The 21,681-nt window shown below is 45.3% G+C and overlaps 1 protein-coding gene and 1 non-coding gene across 2 annotated transcripts; both read right to left on the bottom strand.

The window, feature by feature from the left end:
- Nucleotides 1-755: 755 nt before the first annotated feature.
- LOC136337086 (small nucleolar RNA SNORA57) lies at nt 756-910 on the bottom strand. Its single transcript, XR_010731797.1, has one exon. It is a non-coding gene; the product is annotated as a small nucleolar RNA SNORA57 (small nucleolar RNA).
- Nucleotides 911-3,823: 2,913 nt separating this feature from the next.
- Nucleotides 3,824-19,370, bottom strand: LOC136335610 (hepatitis A virus cellular receptor 2 homolog). The gene is made up of 7 exons (XM_066276793.1): nt 19,343-19,370; nt 16,868-17,290; nt 15,785-15,868; nt 14,184-14,224; nt 11,901-12,027; nt 6,531-6,567; nt 3,824-4,224 (listed from the first exon to the last, which is right to left on the bottom strand). Exons 1-7 carry the CDS (start codon nt 19,368-19,370, stop codon nt 4,065-4,067), a joined length of 900 nt encoding a protein of 299 aa, XP_066132890.1. The 3' UTR covers nt 3,824-4,064.
- Between the last annotated feature and the right edge of the window lie 2,311 nt (nt 19,371-21,681).

Consider the following 21,681-nt stretch of genomic DNA (forward strand, 5'->3'; position numbering starts at 1 on the left):
ATAAAATAAAATAACTTACTTAGGCCCTGGCCGGTTGGCTCAGTGGTAGAGCGTCGGCCTGGCGTGCAAGGGGTCCCGGGTTCGATTCCCAGCCAGGGCACACAGGAGAAGCGCCCATCTGCTTCTCCACCCCTCCCCCTCTCCTTCCTCTCTGTCTCTCTCTTCCCCTCCCGCAGCCAAGGCTCCATTGGAGCAAAGATGGCCTGGGCACTGGGGATGGCTCCTTGGCCTCTGCCCTAGGTGCTAGAGTGGCTCTGGTCGCAACAGAGTGACGCCCCGGAGGGCAGAGCATCGCCTCCTGGTGGGCAGAGCGTCGCCCCCTGGTGGGCATGCCGGTGGATCCCGGTCGGGCGCATGCGGGAGTTTGACTATCTCTCCTCGTTTCCAGCTTTGGAAAAATACAGGAAAAAAATAATAATAACTTACTTAACCTCTTAACCTGTCCTCATCTTCATTTCTTACTCTCTTTTTTCTTTTTCTTTCTTCTTCTTCTTCTTTTTTTAAGTGGACAAGCTTATGCATGAAGCTGTAAGAGACAGAGAATGGCTACCCCAGACAGAGCAGCCTTTGATCCGATCTATTATATAAAGAGGAGGGCAGACATGATTCCACTGCTATAATGTTTAAATCTCATCTTATCATTACAGAAGAAAATGGACATCAACAGACAACTATGAAAGCATGGAAAAGGAAAAAGGAAAGTCCATATCATGACTATATTCCCTGTGGGATAAACATATTAATTTGGGTATATATATTCTACCAGATACATTTCTGAGGATAGAACCCATGAACTGGGAACTTTAGCACCAAAGACATAATGCTGAGGGGGCCTAAGCATTTCTCCTCTGCCTCCGTACATTACAGGGATGGAGGGATCACAGGCCCAACCCCTTCCAAGAAGAATAGGGTCTTCCAGATTTTTTTTTTTTTTAATGAGAGGAGAGGAGATAGAGAGACAGACTCCTGCATGCACCCCAACTGGAATTTACTGGGCAACCCATGTCTCAGGCCAATGCCCAAATCAACCGAGCTATCCTCAGCGCCTGAGGTCAATACTCGGACCAACTGAGCTATCCTCAATGCCTGGGCTGATGCTCGAACCAATTGACACACTGGCTACAAGAGGGCAAGAGAGAGAGAAAGGCAAGAAGGAGGGGAAAAGAAGTAGATGGTCTCTTCTCATGTGTGCCCTGACCGGGGATCAAACCTGGGATGTCCGTATGCCGTGCCAACGCTCTATCCACTGAGCAAAACTGCCAGGGCCCCAGATTTTTTTTTTAGATAAAGAAAAAATTTGGCCTGACCTGTGGTGGCGCAGTGGATAAAGCGTCAACCTGGAAACACTGAGGTTGCCGGTTTAATACCCTGGCTTGCCTGGTCAAGGCACATATGGGAGTTGATGCTTCCTGCTCCTCCCCCTTCTCTCTCTCTCTCCCCCTCCTCTCTAAAATAAAAAAATAAATAAATAAATAAAAAATTGCATCAACTATATACTCTGTTTCAGAACATTTTATTTTTTAACTTAGCAATATAGCATTCCCCTCTGATAAATAACATAAGCTTTGTCAGAATAGGGGTTTTGTCTGCTTTCTCACTGCTCTCTGCTTAGGGATTAAACCAGTGCCTGACAACACAGATGCCAATAATTGTTCACAGAATGAATGGATGGAGCGACTCCTCCTGCCTGTCAGACTCGAAGTACTATGGGGTCAGGGATGTGTCTATTGGTTTCTTTCTGTGGTCTCAGCATCAGAGTACCTGGCACACAGTAAGAACTAATAAATACTTATTGAGTTAGCAAAACAGGTCAATGGTGAAACCACATAATTCTTTTTACCTGCACCACTGTGCTGATGGACCACAATAATCAACTGTTCCCTATTGATGGGAAAAAGTCTCATACAAACATCATTGCTAGGATAACCCTTGTATACATACCCTTGTTTAAAGATCCTGACCAGTGGTGGCGCATGGATAGAGCATTGACCTGGAATGCCAAAGTCCCAGGTTCAAAACCCTGAGGTTGCTGGGTTCAGCAAGGAGTCACTGGCTCAGCTTGAGCAGCGCAGTCTAGGGACGTCTGAGAAACAATCAGTGAACAACTGAATTGCCGCGAGTACAAGTTGATGCTTCTTCGCTCTCTTTCCTCTCTCTCCTTTCCTCTCTCTCTCTCTCTCTCTCTCTCTCTCTCTGCAGATCAGTAAAAAATAATAATGATAAAACATAAAAAATTACTTTTATAGAATAAGTATCTCCTTTGTAGGGGAAACAATGATCTAATCCAAATGTGTTCTGAATTCCCTTCCATTCTGAATTCATAACTTTAAAACATTCACGATTAATTTTCCAACCTATATAAGAGACACTGCCGTGATTTTGTAAAATGATCCCCTTAAGTGTCTCTCTTTAGAAAACCAGTGCTTTCCAAAACTGTCCACATGCAGTGCAAACACTATAATTCACACAGTGTTTCAGATGGTCAGAAAGCCTTCTAGAAACAAGCAAACCCCTGGCCTGTGTCATTGGTGACTCACGGCCATGGCACGCAGCCAGAGTTCAGTCATCCCTGGGGAGGAGCAGTTCCAGGCAGTGACAGGAAGACACTGTGATGGATCCGCCTGTGCTGAGGAGGCTCAGCACAGGGGACACAGACAGGGTAACAGCCTTCCAGGCGCCTGATGTGGGAGAGGATGCGGAGACACAACGGCCACTGGGCTACCTAAGAGCACACAGCGGCACAGGCGTGGTTGTGAGCGCTCCCAGAAGAGAGGTTACAGAGCTCTGTCTGAGCTCTCCAAAGGAGAAGGCTTCCCAGAAAGCTACAATTCTGCTCAGTTCATGTTTCACTCCAGAGATGTTAGTAACTTCTGTTGTGTGGGAGGGCAGTGCCGGGCTCTCGAGAGGCAGCAAAGAGGTGAGGCCGACCAGTCCCCACAAGCTTGGGACGGAAACCTAGGGACCACTGTCTTCCCACCCAGGGATCTGACGCTGACAAACAGATAGCTGGCGCCCTTGGCCTTCTTTCCACCAGGAAACAGAGACTGCACCCCAGGCGCTGCTTCTTCTTCTGTGAGAGGCCGAGCTCTGGTTCTCTCCACGAATGCAGAAGTTGGTCAGAATGTTTCCCTCTGAGTGCACCCCAAGCAGAACTTGACGACACACACAGAGTGAGCTTCCCTTTTCTCCAGGAGCGGCGGCCGCACCTCCGGCTGGCTGACTGTCTTCTCAGCTGGGAAAGGACCCCTGTGCAGTGGCAGCTCCTGTTGGAGAGTCCTCATTCAAAGCCACCATAAACCTTGAGACGCAAAGGAAACCTTCAAGACCATCTAGTCCAGGCGTGGCCAACAGTTTTTGCCCCTGGGCCAGATTAGAAAGAAAACTTTTTTCACGAGCCAGACGAAATATTAAAATTAAAAAATGTTAAATACAAAAATGGCCTGACCAGGCCGTGGCGCAGTGGATAGAGCGTCGAACTGGGATGCAGAGGACTGAGGTTCAAGACCCCGAGGTCGCCAGCTTGAGTGCAGGCTCATCTGGTTTGAGCAAAGATTACCAGCTTGGACTCAAGGTCGCTGGCTTGAGCAAGGGATTACTCGGTCTGCTGTAGCCCCCTGAGTCAAGGCCCATATGAGAAAGCAATCAATCGAGAAACTGATGATTGATGCTTCTCATCTTTCTCCGTTCCTGTCTGTCCCTGTCTATCCCTCTCTCTGACTCTCTCTCTCTCTCTCTCTGTCCCTGTAAAAAAAATAAATAAAAAAAAAAAAGAATTCCAACTTTACACAAATGCTCATTTGAATTGTAACGCCCTCACTAGCAGTCTTGGTTGGCTGGAATGCAGAGAGAATGTGGTAACCAGTCCGAGTGTGGTGCAGGTCACGGGTCAGTCCTTAGGTGAGCAGCTGATCATCTTCAGAAAATGGAGACAGAATGCTCAGGAGGCAGCTGTGGGCAGAACCTTAGGCCAATCAGCTGACACACTGGAGAGTTTTCAAGAAGTCCACACAAGCTCAAAAATAAAGCTGGGCCTGATGGCACAGAGTGGTGACAGCCCCGAGGTGTCAGCATGGCTGCCCACTCCTGTCGTAGCAGTAATACTCACACGGGTCCTCCAGCTCATACACGTTCTCCTCTATTATATAGACGTTGTCATTGGAGCGCATCCCCTCTGCTACTGTATTTTCTAACCCTGAGGTAGGGATGTTGGCCAAAGTGACGAGGCTGTGGAAATAAAATGTTGCATTGGGGTAAGCATTTCCTGGGAAACTGAGAAGAATGAAAATAGCTTTGCTGAGGAGACGCCTACATGATGCTTGGTTGGGTCCTGACTAGGGGAGAAAAACCAGGAAATAGAATGATTTGAGGAACATTAAGAAAACTTGAATTAATCTTAATTTTCTTAAGTATAAAAAATATCATTGTGTAATCTAAGATAATATCCTTATTCTTAGAAGGCACAGACTAAAATCTTGAAGAATGTTAAGATATCTGAAACATCCTTAAAATGGTTCAGAAACAAACTGGGTGTATAAATAGAGAAACAGAGAAAGCAAACATTTCAAAATCTTAAATAACATGTTTAGGGGAAGAATTCTATTGCCTCTGTACTATTATTTCAATTCTTCTGTGGGCTGAAAAAGTTACAGGAGACAAAAAAAGAATGAATGCTATGCATCCAATCAGATGAGAGTTTAAGTTTTGTCTCTGTAATTTACCAAACCATATAATCTTGGGTAAGCTCGGCTCTGGCTTTTTGTTCATTTACTCAGGAAATATTTAATGTGTTCCGTACTATTTTTTGCAGCAAGAGATGCAGTAGTGAACAAAATACACAAATCCCATGAAGGCTACATGTTGATATTAGTCGACTTTGCCTCTCAAAGTCCTCATCTGTAAAATGGGAATAATTAGCACTCTCTCTCACTAAGCTGCTACAAGGAGCATTTACGCAGTCAGTAATCAAATCTTTATAAGTGACTACTAAGTATCCGGTGTTGTGCTAAGGGGACCCAATTGTTAAAGTGGCAGACAGGTCCCTTATTTATTTTTTTATTTTTTTCAGAGACAGAGAGAGAATCAGAGAAAGGGATAGACAGGGACAGACAGACAGGAACGGAGCGATGAGAAGCATCAATCATTAGTTTTTCGTTGCGCATTGCGACACCTTGGTTGTTCATTGATTGCCTTCTCATATGTGCCTTGACCGCGGGCCTTCAGCAGACTGAGTAACCCCTTGCTGGAGCCAGCGACCTTCGGTCCAAGCTGGTGAGCTTTTGCTCAAACCAGATGAGCCCGCGCTCAAGCTGGCGACCTCTGCATCCCACTCTGACGCTCTATCCACTGCACCACCGCCTGGTAAGCCTCAAGTCCCCTATTTTCTATGGAGTTTACCTTTACTGGCAAAGATGAACATCACCCCAGTGATGTCACAAATAAAGAATTAATGCACATAAATGATACCCATGAATGTTATCACATTTCAGGTTTCAGTTTTTTGTTTTTTTTTTATGAGTTTATTTCAGGCGCACTGAGGACAAACACCAGGAGCAAGATCTCAAATGCTCTCCAGGTTTCAGTTTTCAGAAAAAATAGTGACACAGATATATAACCACTGACAATTAAATATTTGACTTGATGTCTTTTGAATTCTTTGCTGCACACTAATTTGTCTTCATGAATATATTTTCTCTACTTAGTTATTTAGATAGTATTCTATGGTCAGTTATTTTTTTTTCTTGAATTGTACTGCATTCTACCAATGTACCAAATGTCACTAAAATCTAGTAAAAGATACATAACCCACATGCATTTGAATTTGAGGTATACACATGTGTGTGTGAACAGGTGTGAATGTAGTCAGGAATGGAGACTAAGACTGCATATAATGGCCAGTAGGTCTCCACTCTGCACTGTCGGATAAGTACCGCGCTAACCGACTGCGCCACTGGAGCCCCTGGGCCAGTAGGTCTCAACCCTCTGCGCACATCAGAATCATTTGGGAACCTCTTAGAAAACTACCTGTCCTTAGGCCTCAGCCCTAAAGATTCTGACTTCCTTTCTGTGGCATTGACAACAGAGCATGTAAGTATCATAAGCGATTTTAAAAGGGAAGAACACCTGGAGTTACGAATACCTGGAGTGGGCTACAGAAGCCCTGGGAGTAGAATCTGGGTTTCCTGTTCTTCTGGAACCCAGTGCCCAGACCGGAGCCTGGATATAGTAAACGCTCAATCAACTGAAGGGTCAGTTGCATGAGAAGACCAGTGATGTAGAAAGAAATAAGTATTTCCTATCAATGGGGACATAAATTTATACCTTAACTTTAGGACTAAAGAAGGTAGAGATCAGGAAATAAACCGAGCAGCATATTTGCATTTCATAAATCTAGGCCTAAAGCAAAAAGGGAGAATAAGATTGCATCCCAAATTCCCAGGACGGGACTTCTAAGAGTCAAGATCAAGGCCGTATTAGAGTTGGGGTCCCAGACTCCCGCTTTACCCTAGCACCCCCCTCCGCCTTATTCTTACCGTGAGTCCTGTAATTTCTCTTTCCTATACGGATACCCTAGATAAAAAAGGGAAGAAAAGTCAATTAAAATTGCTTTCATAAGTAAATAAAATGGACTAACTGAAGGCAAAGATTGTTTAAGAAAATCTAGTCTCCCCTTAGATTCGATTAAATCAAACTACCAATGTGTGTTTTCAGTCTGACCTGTGGTGGCGCAGTGGATAAAGGGTTGATCTGGAACACTGAGGTCACTGGTTCGAAACCCTGGGCTTGCCTGGTCAAGGCACATATAGGAGTTGATGCTTCCTGCTCCTCCCCTTACCTCTCACTCTCTTCTCTAAAAATTAATAAATTAAAAACAAAACAATGTGTGTTTTCATCTAATACACAAAGTATGCTAGAAAGATGCATTTTGCATATTTAACAAGCATATGGAACACCTACTATATGTCTGGTAGCGTGCTAAGCACCACAAACACAAAGGTGAATTATGAACCTTGACTTTGTGAACCTTATGTTCTAGTTATCTAGGAAGAATTTAAAAAGAATGCAGGATAAGAATAATGACAATCTCTCATTGCAATGTGATATGAAGGAAGCCAACAATGCACTAGAACTGATAATAGAGGAGGTGGTCAGGAAAGCGCTCTGAGAAAAGGTGACCTTTAAGGTCAACTCTGAAGGAAGAGACTGAGTCAGCCAGGTGAAGGGCCAGATGGAGTATTCCAGGCAGAGACAACCCCCGATAAAGATCAAGGTGAGCGCCTGAAACTGAAAGCACGGCTGGAATAAGAGGGCAGCCGGGATAAGGTCTGAGAGGTAGGCTAGGGTTAGGTCCTATAGGACACTTTGAGTCACAGTCAAAGTTTTTATTTTATTCTAAGTCCTGTAAGAAATAACTAAAGGCAGAAATATGGTCTGATTGGATTTGAAGAACTCAGGCTGCTATTTTGAAAGTGGATTGAAAGGAGGTATAATAAAGTGACAAGTTAAGTAATAGAGATGATGGTGCTTCAGAGTGAGGTGGTGACCAAGAGGGATGAAAAGTAATGAATTGAACCTGGATTGTGTGGTAGGAGAGGAAAGAGAGGATTCAAAGATGACTCCTGGCTTTTTGGCTTAAGAAACCAGATGGGTGGTGTGGAACACGAGGCTGCGCAAGACAAGGGGAGAGAGGCTGCACTCGGGGAAGGTCCAGTACAGACTCTAGAGTCCCACTGCACAGGTTAGATTGGAGACATCGGAGACATCAATGGAAGTATCAACTGGACAAACACTCAGAGTTGGAGAGCGACACTGAGGATGACACTGAAGTCTATGGAAACACAGGTCATCACACAGAGTACAAGAGGGAAACGGCTGGCACTGAGGGATCTCAGCACCTAAAAGTCAAGCAGAGAGGAATAAAAACGACTGGAAAGGAATGGCCGATGAGGTAGGAAAGTGGTGTTCCCGAAACCAAAGGAAGGGAGACTTTCTTTCTTTTTTGTATTTTTCTGAAGCTGGAAATGAGGAGACAGTCAGACAGACTCCTGCATGCGCCCGACCGGGATCCACCCAGTACGCCCACCAGGGGGCGATGCTCTGCCATTCGGGGCGTCACTCTGTTGCGACAAGAGCCACTCTAGCGCCTGAGGCAGAGGCCATGGAGCCATCCCCAGCGCCCGGGCCATCTTTGCTCCAATGGAGCCTTGGCTGCAGGAGGGGAAGAGAGAGACAGAGAGGAAGGAGAGGGGGAGGGATGGAGAAGCAGATGGACGCTTCTTCTATGTGCCCTGGCCAGGAATCGAACCCGAGACTTCTGCACGCCAGGCCGACGCTCTACCACTGAGCCAACCAGCCAAGGCGGGAGACTTTCTAGAATGAGTGAGGGTCAACTTCAGTATTGCTGAACGATTGACTACAATGAAGACAGAGGTGTCTAGTGCATTTAGCACAATGGATGTCATTGGTGACCTTGACTGAACCTTCCATGGAGCTTCGGGGGAGAAGCTAGGAGGGGGGTTGACAGTGGTGGGGCGATGAGGAGCAGCAACGACTTCTGAGGAATAAGGCTGTGAGGGAGAGCAGAGAAATGGGAGTGGCTGGAGAGGAATGTGGAGACTAGAACATATTTTTACACTAATGAGAATGGCATAAATAGAAAGCATGATATAATTCTAGAGAAAGGGAGGAAAGGAGGAATGAAGGCTAGGCTAAGGCACAGCAGATGGAACAGGCCTTTGATATCTCATCAGCTGGGTGAGCAATGCAGGAGGTCAGAATGGCATGAGGAAGGGACGTTCATCTCAGAGTGCACTAGAAAGATGTAGGATTTCTGGGCACGCCTGACCACTTGGTGGTGCATTGCATAGACTGTCAGACTGGAATGCAGAGGACACAGATTCGTAACCCTGAGGTTGCTGGCTTGAGTATGGGCTCATCCGGCTTGAGCATGGGCTCATCAGCTTGAGCGCGGGGTCACCAACTTGAGCATTGGATCATAGACATGACCCCATGGTCACTGGCTTGAGCCCAAAGATCAATGGCTTGAAGCCCAAGGTCAATGGGCTTAAATCTAATATCTCTGGCTTGAACAAGGGGTCACTCGCTCTGCTATAGGTCCCAGTAAAGGCACATATGAAAAAGCAATCAATGAACAACTAAGGTGCTGCAACAAAGAATTGATGCTTCTCATCTCTCTCCCTTCCTGTCTGTCTGTCCCTATCTGTTCCTTTCTCTGTCTCTCTCTTGGTCTTTGTCAGAAAAATAAATAAAAATTTAAAAATAAAATAAAAGTAGTATTACTGGGCATTACTGAGTGCCAAATTTTGGCTTTGATGATATGACTTAAAAACCTGTCACCATGGTTGTAAAATTTCCTTGAGAAACTGCTTGGGATGAGACTGCAAATTGAACAGGACTTCCCCAGGTTCTTCTCAGTAGCCGTGATTCTGGAATAACGTATATTTGTGTACGAAATGTCAGACTCTTTCCAGTCCTCACAACCCTCCCTTCAAACCCCTTCTCACATTCTTGATTGGGCCTTAACATTCAGGCCTTGACAGAATTCAAAAAGTTATGACTGTCATCACTGCTCCTAATCAATCCGTAGACTATATTCATGTGATCAATTCACAAACTCCACTGCTGCCTCTGGTAAACCCCGGTACGTGTAAGTGAACAGTTTCTCTCTCTACACAACCCGTTTAGCAATAGTGGCAGAATAAGCTAACAGGGGGAGCAGGAGAGCCCTGATTTCAAAGACCATGGATAGGAATTAACTGTGTGACTGGGCATGTAACCAAACTTTCAGCACGCTGGTCTCCATTTGGTAAGTTGGAATAATATTAATACCTTTCTCAGTAGACTAGTTGTAAAGATTTAATTCCCGTAAATACTTAACTGCTTCTAGCCACACAGTCAGGTCAGGGTGACCAGTTCATCCTGGTTTTCCCTGCACTGTCCCAGTATTAGCACTGGAAGTCCTACATCTTAGGCAAATACGGAATGGTTAGTTAACGTGTTTGTGTATCAGAAAGAAAGGCTAGAATGCACTAAGCCCTGGGGTATAAGGCCCTGGCCTCTGCTGTTAGAGAGAAGAGGCTATATCACAATTTTAAGAGTGTGTGAGGTTTGAGGGCTGATCAAATATTTGGGTCTTGATTGTGGTCATAGTTTCCCAGTTTCCCACGTGTAATTATCCACTGAAATTTACCCAGTTGTATACATTTAAAATATAAGGTTTGCCTGACCAGGCAGTGGCGCAGTGGATAGAGCGTCAGACTGGGATGCGGAGGACCCAGGTTAGAGACCCCAAGGTTGCCAGCTTGAGCGCGGGCTCATCTGGTTTGAGTGGAGCTTACCAGCTTGGACCCAAGGTTGCTGGCTCAAGCAAGGGGTTACTCGGTCTGCTGAAGCCCACAGTCAAGGCACATATGAGAAAGCAATCAATGAACAACTAAGGTATCGCAACGAAAAACTGATGATTGATGCTCTCATCTCTCTCCGTTCCTGTCTGTCCCTGTCTATCCCTCTCTCTGAGTCTCTCTCTGTCTCTGTAAAAAAAAAAAAAAAAAAAAAAAAAAAAATATATATATATATATATATATATATATATGGTTTACTGTATATAAATCATACTTTAATAGCATTTAAAAAAAATAAAAACAAGGCCCTGGCCAGTTTGCTCAGTGGTAGATTTCGGCCTGGCGTGCAGAAGTCCCGGGTTCGATTCCCAGCCAGGGCACACAGGAGAAGCGCCCATTTGCTTCACCACCCCTCCCCCTCTCCTTCCTCTCTGTCTCTCTTCCCCTCCCGCAGCGAGGCTCCATTGGAGCAAAGATGGCCCGGGCGCTGGGGATGGCTCCTTGGCCTCTGCCCCAGGTGCTAGAGTGGCTCTGGTCACAACAGAGCGACACCCCGGAGGGGCAGAGCATCGCCCCCTGGTGGGCAGAGTGTCACCCCCTGGTGGGTGTGCCGGGTGGATCCCAGTTGGGCGCATGCGGGAGTCTGTCTGACTGTCTCTCCCCGTTTCCAGCTTCAGAAAAATACAAAAAAATAAAATAAAAAATAAAAAAAAATAAAAATAAGAAAGCTCTGGATGGGGAGCTGAGCATCTTCCTGATACACAGAGGTTGTAGGTTTGATCCTCAGTCAGGATACATACAAGAATCAACCAATAAATGCATAAATAAGTGGGACAACAAATCCATATTTCTCTCTCTCTCTCTCTCTCTCTCTCTCTCTCTCCCTTTCTCTCTCTTTTAAAAATCAATCAATAAATTATTTTAAATGATAAGTAACTTTGAGAAAAGTGCATGTGCTCAGTGCCACAGTAGAGGAAAGTACTAAAGCTCTAGTTTTGGCCATGGCCCAGTATTAAAAAGAACTTGATATCTCACTCTACAGATCTATGCCTTAGAAATGAAGAGGTAGCAAAATTCACAGAAGGAAAGAATTTCACTGTGTACTTCCTAATAAACCTAGACATATTCATGAATTTAAAAGGTTCATTTTCTTAACAAAAGGTAAGAGAACAGGTACTGAACTCAGCCTTCCTGGATCTGACTTCCAGCTTTGCCACTTTCTGATTCTGAAACCTTGGGAAAGTGACTTTCTCTCTCTAAGCTCTACTCTCCCCTGCTGTCAAATGGGGCAATAACCCTACCTAATAAGGTGGAGATTATGATGAAATACTGTATATGTAAAACAGCACAGTCCCTGCTTATTACATGATAACTGTTGCATAAAAATTAGCTTTTATTGCTAGGGTCTGGAAGAACTAAAGAGTTTTAGTCTAATCACCTTTAGGTATAAATATAAACTTATAGTTCTATCTAGGTTTATATTTGTTCCTATATTAACAGTTCCTTTCCAGAGGGAGAGACACACAACATCAAATGACTTACATTTGAGAATTAAGGCACCGAAGATAAGAACCAGAGCCAGCCCAGCAGAGGTCCCTAGTCCGATGTACACACTCATTCGGGTGATCGCACCAGAGTCTTGTAACTCATTAGCCAATGTGGACATTTGCTATGGAAACACAAACAGAATTGAAGCATATGGCCAGAAATTAGTTGGGTGCTCAGCCATTTTCAGACTTGTGCATTGGACCACCCCTTTTGCAGCATCACAGGAGTACAGGAACCTTGAACCCACCCTTGATCTGTTCCCTTCTAGACAAGCCTCAAACCACCCAAAGAAAGGGAGCTGCTTAACCTTTAGAATCACAGGGGATTAAAATGTGCTCTTCTGTGCTGTGGGGTAAAGTAGGAGCTCTTAGTAAATGGACTCCCCTCTCCCACAAACAAAAATGGGCTTCAGAGTCTTTTTCATTCAAGATTGCCTAGAGGCCCTGGCCGGTTGGCTCAGCGGTAGAGCGTCAGCCTGGCGTGCGGGGGGGGGGGGGGGGGGGGGGGGCGTGCAGGGGACCCGGGTTCGATTCCGGCCAGGGCACATAGGAGAAGCGCCCATTTGCTTCTCCACCCCCCCTCCTTCCTCTCTGTCTCTCTCTTCCCCTCCCGCAGCCAAGGCTCCATTGGAGCAAAGATGGCCCGGGCGCTGGGGATGGCTCTGTGGCCTCTGCCTCAGGCGCTAGAGTGGCTCTGGAAGCAACAGAGCTACGCCCCAGAAGGCCAAAGCATCGCCCCCTGGTGGGCATGCCGGGTGGATCCTGGTCGGGCGCATGCGGGAGTCTGTATGACTGCCTCCCTGTTTCCAGCTTCGGAAAAATGGAAAAAAAAAAAAAAAAAAAGATTGCCTAGCAGTCCCAGGAAGTTTCAGAGAAGTCTAAATTTGGTGTCTTGTGGTGAAACTGCTATTTTCATAGAAAGAAAGCAATTCAACAACTCGAGAGCCAAGGTTTTGCAGCCAGACAGTCCGGGATTCAACTCCAAGCTCTGTCACCAAGAGCTAAGTCATCTTGTAGAGTTTTTGGGAAAATTAAGAAACAATACATATAAAATGCTTGGTGCAGCACCCAATCGATGATAAATGCTTAATAATTGCCATTGCTATTGCTGTAATTAATTTGATTCTTTGATAACTGAGAATCACACATAAAATCCTCTGCTTCTAAATTTCAGTTCAAGTTCCCCTTTTAGAACAATAGTAAACACTTTTGAAACAAAGAAGGCAAGGAAATTAAATTCTCCACTTATTCAATAAGCATTACTGCAGCAATGCTCTGTGCAAGGCAGGGGTCAGGAAACGTTTTGGCTGAGAGAGCCATGAACGCCACATAGTTTAAGACGTAATTCCATGAGAGCCATACAACAACCCGTGTATGTTATGCATTATCCAATAAAAATTTGGTGTTGTCCCGGGGGACAGCTGTGATTGGCTCCAGCCATCCGCAACCATGAACATGAGCGGTAGGAAATGAATGGATTGTAATACATGATAATGTTTTATATTTTTAACGTTATTATTATTTTTATTAAAGATTTGTCTGTGAGCCAGATGCAGCCATCAAAAGAGCCTCATCTGTCTCACGAGCCGTAGGTTCCCGACCCCTGGTGCAAGGTATTGCTCATCAAGCCCGAGGGTGCACAAAGGAACTTAAAAGGCAATCTTTGATCACAAAGAGGGGAGGGACAGATACCAAATGCTGAGCCTCAGTTGTGAACACACATTGGAGACTAAATAGAATGAAGGAGGAGCTCTGGATGAGTCGTCAAAAATTTTTTTACTGATTGCTATAAGTTTGTTTTCTAGAGGTTTTCTCTTTTACTCTTAAGAATGTGGGGGCACTAATGTTGTTAACTGTAATATAGCTTGATTTATAGTAAGAGATATACATTTAGGGCTTAAAATATTTCTGACCAGTATCTTGTCATACATAAATAAATAAATTAAAACAGAAAACAATCTTTTTCCATTGGATTGCAATGGAAGCAAGAAAACATACTCTAGGGAGGGGAAGGGTCTCTGAATTCTCACAGGGACACAGCTGTGAGATGAGGACAGGGTGCTAACACCAGGCACCTCACGGGCACCACTGCATCCATGCTTACAACAGACCTGATATCCTCAACATGCTACAGTCCAGGCATCTGAAACTGGGGAAGATGTAGGCATTGTCCACCAGGGGAAGGGTGGGCTGGAAGGAAGGCTAAAGCCATACTTTCTTTTCTCTGAGTTAAACACAATGTTAGCTCACACACACACACACACACAAAGTCACTTACGGTTTGATTTTTATTATGAAGGGTTTCCAGTGTCTGTGTTTCTGCCACAAAGAGGAAGAATAACCAAGAGAATGATTAAAAATATTTTCTTGCCTGACCAGGCGGTGGCGCAGTGGGTAGAGCGATGAACTGGGATGCAGAGGACCGAGGTTTAAGACCCCAAGGTCGCCAGCTTAAGCGCAGGCTCATCTGATTTGAGCACAAGCTCACCAGCTTGGACCCAAGGTTGCTGGCTCCAGCAAGGGGTTACTCAGTCTGCTGAAGGCCCACGGTCAAGGCACATATGAGAAAGCAATCAATGAACAACCAAGGTGTCGCAATGTGCAACGAAAAACTAATGATTGATGCTTCTCATCACTCTGTTCCTGTCTGCCTGTCCCTGTCTATTCCTCTCTCTGACTCTCTCTCAGTCTCTGTAAAAAAACAAACAAACAAACAAACAAAAAACAAAACAAAAACATATTTTCTTTTATCTGAATTTAAAACTTTAAAGATGACTATAATCCTATTGGAAAACTCTATACGCTGCACATTAATTAATTGACAGACCAACAAACTTTTCCCACATTTCAAATTAAAGAAAAGGTATATATAACTACAAATAACTTGAGTTGGGGGTAACTGACATAATGTTACCTAATATAAATATGCAATTAAATATCTTTTTTTTTTCTGACAAAGACAGAGAGAGAGACAGATAGTTACAGACAGACAGGAAGGGAGAGAGATGAGAAGCATCAATTCTTAGTTGTGACACCTTAGTTGTTTATTGATTGCTTTCTCATATGTGCCTTGACAAGGGAACTACAGTAAAATGAGTGACCCCTTGCTCAAGCCAGCGATCTTGGGCTCAAGTTAGTGACCGTTGGGCTCAAGCCAGCAACCATACGGTCATGTCTATGATCCGTGCTGAAGCCCGTGGCCCTGTGCTCAAGCTGGTAAGCCCAGGCTCAAGACAGCAATTTCCGGGTTTCAAACCTGGGTCCTCTGCATCCCAGTCCAATGCTCTATCCACTGTGCCATCACCTGGTAAGGCTATCATTAAATTAAATATTTTAATTCATTTTCTTATTTTAAAGTCATTGTCTTCTGTTTGTTTGTTTAAATGTTCTCTTGTGTGTTTGAAAATCTTAAAGATTATAGATACCGTGGCGATATTCCCTGATGCTAGAGATGGCCTTACTTTGGTAGTCTAGAAGGAAGGAATAAACAAGTGAAAACTGGAAGGGAGGTGACTTCTGGGTATGGTACAAACAACTCTAAGGAAACTCACTGCCTCGCGAGGAAGTGAACTCCCCTTTGAGGAATGTGTGTGGGTCATGAAATCCACAATCATCTGATCAGAAGAGAAAACTGAGATCCCAAGAAGTGAAAGGCATTGGCCCCGGGCTAGGCGGTGAGTAATCAAGAGTCCTAGCCCAGGGCTCATTCCCCCCAGCACAAGGTTATCTCCACCACCTCCCGCACCTGAAATACCACGTCCTGTGTGCAGATACACTCATACCTCCACTCTTCAACTGTCTCCTCATTTTCCCATATTCAAAATGCCCTGAACTCAGACTCCCCCTGAAGGCTCGCCCCCACAGCCTGTGTATAATTACCTGGGCCATGCTCCGCGGTGGAGAACATCCTTGGAAAGGCTGTAGTGGGATCCCTCCGTGGAGTCCCCGCAGGGCTGACCTTGGCTAATGTCAGAAAGCAACGTGAGGATGAGGCTTCTCTGAGAGCAGAGAGCTTATTTCAAAGTATCAAAGGGGTATGTCACACATGTAAAATGTTCACGATACAGACTAAGAACTCTGCTACAGTCATCATTGTCACAGTCTAACTGTTAATAGAACTAACAGCCACACAAAAGGCCACACTAAATGCTTTACGAAACACAACTAAAATCCTTCCAATTGCCTATATGGAAGGTATGATCATATTTCATAGAGGAAGAAGTCACAGAGTTTAAATAACCTGTCCCCAGATGACACAGCTTGTAAGAGGCAGAGAAGGAGTTGAACCCGGCTCCATCAGCCACAAAGTCCATGCTCTGTGCATCTGAAAATGTACAAGCACATGCATCACCATCCCCACACACACACTCATGCACAGTTCAGTGGGTCTCAGTACTGGCTGCACGACTTTGTGAAATCCCCGTGCTCAGGCTCTGCCTCCAGAGACGCTGGTTTCTCTGGTTAGTGGGCGGGGCTCAGGCATTTATAGATGTTAGAAAGGCCCCACGGTGAATTTAAAGTGCAGTCGGGCCTGACCTGTGGTGGCGCAGTGGGATAAAGCGTCGACCTGGAACACTGAGGTTGCCGGTTCAAAACCTTGGGCTTGCCCGGTCAAGGCACATATGGGAGTTGATGCTTCCGGCTCCTCCCTCCCCTTCTCTCTCTCTCTCTCCTCTCTCTCTAAAAATTAATAAATAAAATATAAAAAAAAAAAAAATTTTAAAGTGCAGTCGGGGTCCCAACCACGGACCGAGGCCTTTCCTCCCAGTTTATGGATCCCGTCCATGAGTTCCAATATAGACAGAGGAATTAAACATGGCTGGGCAGCGCTGACAGGCCTGTAGGCCTTAGGAGCCCCCACCAGGGCTGTAATTGGGGAGGGCAGAAGTGAGGCCCTCAGTATATTTCATACGGTCTGCAAATCATGCTTTCCACACAGAAAGCATGCAAAGGTCCACTCACCTGGTCTGATGTCCAACTTCAGGTCTGACTTTTTATCATTCATTGGGCCTGGGAACTGGATGCGGCAGCAATAGGTCCCACTGTCGGCTAGAGTCACATTCTCTATGGTCAAGGACACATCTCCTCTGTGGATGTACCCCCTGAGCTGGTATCTGCTGGATACCTGGAACTTCAAGTCCCTTCCATCAGTGCGGAGCAGCGTACTCTGACAGTCAAACGCAGGGCAGGGTCCCTTGCCCCAGCACACGGGCACGAGAGCCTCAGGGCTGGCTGGAGAGTAGGAGCAGTGTAGATAAGCATTCTGACCCACCTCAGCTGTGTGTGAGCCTTCCAAAGGCCCTGGATAAAAAGAGGAGAGCAAGATGCAGGCAATGAGTGGGACTGGGCCATTCGGGGGAAGGGCAAATAAGTAATGCCGTGTACCTAGAGAGAAAGCACGGCTGCTACCCCGTCTGGAGGAAGACCACTGTGGCAATGACTGTCAGACGTGAGGCCACCAGGATCACCGGGAAGTCTGGTTAAAACAGAGATGACTGGGCTCAACCACTAGAATTACTGGCTTAATAGTTCTGGGCTGGGGCAGAAACATTTGGATTTCTAACAAGTTCCCTGGTATTGCAGACATGGTTGCTCTCAGACCCCCACTGTGAGAACCAGAGCTCTAGGAGAGAACTGTGGCCTAGTCCTGTGAACACTGGAGGGCAGGGCTGATGGAAATAGGCATTTTCAACCAGGAAAACAGCTCACCATGTGAGTTAGCTGTCTGTTCATCAACAAAGGGCAGTTATCCCAACACAATTTGTATTTTTTCCCCACTGAGCATATAATGAATAAATACCCTTACTTGAATAAGTATCTAACGTATGGCTGCATTAAAGTTTAAAATTAGTTGCCTCTTAACAATAATAAACATACATGGTAAAACAGTCAAGCCAGCCTGACCAGGCAGTGGCGCAGTGGATAGAGCGTCGGACTGGGATGCTGAGGACCCAGGCTTGAGACCCCGAGGTCGCCAGCTTGAGTGTGGGCTCATCTGGTTTGAGCAAAAGCTCACTACTTGGACCCAAGGTTGCTGGCTCCAGCAAAGGATTACTTGGTCTGCTGAAGGCCCACTGTCAAGACACATATGAGAAAGCAATCAATGAACAATTAAGGTGTCGAATGTGCAATGCAAAACTAATGATTGCCTTAGCCAGTTGCCTCAGTGGTAGAGCGTCGGCCTGGCGTGCAGTAGTCCCAGGTTGGATTCCCGGCCAGGACATACAGGGGAAGCACCCATCTGCTTCTCCACCCCTCCCCCTCTCCTTCCTCTCTGTTTCTCTCTTCCCCTCCCGCAGCCAAGGCTCCATTGGAGCGAGGTTGGCCTGGGCGCTGAGGATGGCTCCATAGCCTCTGCCTCAGGCACTAGAATGGTTCTGGTTGCAACAGAGCGATGCCCCAGATGGGCAGAGCATCGCCCCCTGATGGGCATGCCAGGTGGATCCTGGTCGGGCGCCTGCGGAGTCTGACTGCCTCCCCGTTTCCAACTTCCGGAGAAATTAAAAAAACAAAACAAAACAAAAACTAATGATCGATGCTTCTCATCTCTCCGTTCCTCTCCGTCTGTCCCTGTCTATTCCTCTCTCTGACTCTCTGTCTCTGTAAAAAACAAACAAACAAGCAAAACAGTCAAACAATATAAAGGTGTCTGAAAAGTCTTCTCTGTTCCTCTTTCCTATTTCCCAGCTCCCCTTCCAAGAGGTTATACATTAAGAAACACTCATTTATTCTCACACCCTACAACACACACATACATACACACACACACATAAAATAGATGTCTACTATCTGTAATACTGTAATATTCTGCTCCTTGTTTTTTTTTTTTTCTTTTTCTTTTTTTAAGTGAGAGTAGAGGAGATACAGAGACAGACTCCCACATGCACCCCAACCAGTATCGACCCGGAAACCCTGGTCTGGGGCCATGCTCGCAACAGAACTATACTGCTCACAAAAATTAGGGGATATTTTATCTCTTCATATTCATTTTGAAATATCTCCTAATTTTGTGAGCAGTATATTTTTAGTGCCTGAGGCCGAGGCTCAAAAGAGCCATCGTTAGTGCCCGGGACTTGCATACTCAATCAATTGAGTTATGGCTGCAAAAGAGAGAGAGAGAGAGAGAAGAGGAAGAGGGTGGAGGGAGAAGCAGATGGTTGCCACCCCTCTCTGCCCTGACTGGGAATTGAACCTGGGACATTCACATGCCAGGTCGACGCTCTACCACTGAGCCAACCGGCCAGGGCCAGCTGCTTGCTTTTTTAAATTAACATTATGAATTAGAGATACTTCATATCATTATGTTTAGTCAGTTTCACTGTTGGTAAGATAGATATAGCACTATTTATTTTGCAAACTTCTCTGTTTGTGAATATTTAGGTTGCTTCCCAACTTTTGCTATTGCAAAGGTTATGACAGCTGTCCTTGTATCCTTACCTTGCACTACACAATTGCAAAGGTCCATGCCCAGACTTACTTGGAAGTAGTAGCAGTCACAGAACACAGTCAAAGGAAGGATGTGAAAACATGGGTTCTGCCAAAGAAAAGTCCAAGAACGGCTCTGCTGAGGTGCTGTTTTAATTCTCCAATTAAACTGGGTACTTCCTGCAATGGCCGCTCTACTCCACAACCACAGAAGCGATGCCCACTTCCTCGAATGCCAGCCCAGCGCACTAGTGTGTCTGACTACCGACCATTCCTCTATTAATGCTGCCAAGTCCACAGCACATCAGAGGAAACCCCAGTTGTCTGTCATGCTACACCACACACATCCTGTAAGGACTCTGATATTTATTCTATATCAACAAAGAGGAAGCAATACTCAGAGGAAGAAGTGTTACTCAATCACAAAAAGTGTTTCTCAGCAAGTAAAGAAAGCATTCTGATACCTCAAATGAAATAGTCCTCTGCTTGAAATAGAATATGTCTGAGTCCAGCTGATTATCAGGGAATACAAGGTAAAAACTTATGCATTCATTCAGAAAGTCAGTCAATTGGTCAGTCGTGTAACCACTGGTTATGAAGCATCTACTATGTGTCAGACACTGGACTAGGAGCTGGAGAATACCACAATGAATGGCATGTTCCTATCCTCACAGTCGTGGGCCCTTTCCATTCCAACATGAGCCTAATTCTTCATCTTGTTCTAACACAAATTGGCTGACGTCATAAAACCTTGCTGGATCTCCATTTCCTCATTTATAAAATGTATAAAATGAGGAATTTGTGTTAATATTCTTAATTTGACCTGAACTTTTAAACTCTTCCACTTGGGAAGACATCGTCCTGCCAACAATGCTTCCTTTCCCCTCCTATGGGTAGAATTAAGGGACCGCAATTTCTATTTCAGCTCATATACCCGAGATGTCCCCTCCCTTCTCCCCCCAGGGCTTCAGTCATCAATTGATGGAAAGTACTGAAGAATTCCCAAATTCACCTCAGACCCAAACAGTTTCAGCCCTGCCAGAGTGACTTTTGTCTGGAAAACTTAACAGCCAAAGGTTCTTTACAAGACAAGTGAGATCACAGACTGAATAGTCCCTCAAAACCCGTGGTCTTTCTCTGTCTTTCCTTCCTGAATCTCCTTGTTACCCGCTTAATGCCATTAAATCCATTTAATATAAATCTCCAGCTTGTCCAATGTGTCCACTTTCATAGCGTCACAGAGCTAGCTAGCAATTACTCAAGAGATCAATGTTGTCATTTTATAGATTGTGAACTTAAGACCTGAGAAGGTGATTTGCCCAAAGGCACATGATTGGTCATTTTAGTTGAGAACATGTGTCTCTAAACTCCAGAATTTTCTATGATAAACTATGTTTCATCCCTGACCTGTGGTGGCGCAGTGGGTAAAGCGTCGACCTGGAAATGCTGAGGTTGCCGGTTCGAAACCCTGGGCTTGCCTGGTCAAGGCACATATGGGAGTTGATGCTTCCAGCTCCTCCCCCCTTCTCTCTCCCTGTCTCTCCTCTCTCTCTGTCTCTCCCTCTCCTGTCTAAAATGAATAAATAAAAAAAAAAAAAAAAAAAAAAAACTATGTTTCATGAACTTGACATTTGCCTTTAACATATCTTCCCATATAATTAATAACAACCAGCCTGACCAGGCAGTGGCGCAGTGGATAGAGCGTCGGACTGGGATGCAAAAGACCCAGGTTCAAGACCCGGAAATCACCGGCTTGAGCGTGAGCTCATCTGGTTTGAGCAAAAGCCCACCAGCTTGGACCCAAGGTCACTGGCTGGAGCAGGGGGTTACTCTGTCTGCTGAAGGCCTGCGGTCACGGCACATATGAGAAAGCAATCAATGAACAACTAAGGTGTTGCAAAGTGCAACGAAAAACTAATGATTGATGCTTCTTGTCTCTCTCCATTCCTGTCTTTCTGTCCCTATCTGTCCCTCTCTCTGTCTCTCTCTCTGTCTCTGTAAAATAAATAAATAAATAAATAAATAAATAAATAAATAACAACCAGCAAATGCCCATATTCAAGTGTAAGGCAGGTAGTCAATTAACTGTGGGGCCAGGGGTCATATTTACTAATAGCATGTGGTATGTGAATCATCTCTCAATAAGGCTGTTTAAAACCCTCAAATTTCAGCTAACATTCTGGCCAGGCCTCTCTCACCAGGCATTTGCTAGGGCCACCCTGCCAAAAACCGGCCCTTGACAGGGCCAAGATCACCATCCCTCTCTAAGAAGTCCGTGCTCACTGCCAGGAAGAGTTCTAGAAATGGTCTCTGGCCTGCGGTGGCTTCCTGGCCTCTAAAATAATTATTGT

Source organism: Saccopteryx bilineata, chromosome 4 (genome assembly GCF_036850765.1).
Source record: "Saccopteryx bilineata isolate mSacBil1 chromosome 4, mSacBil1_pri_phased_curated, whole genome shotgun sequence".
Classification (NCBI taxonomy): Eukaryota; Metazoa; Chordata; class Mammalia; order Chiroptera; family Emballonuridae; genus Saccopteryx; species Saccopteryx bilineata.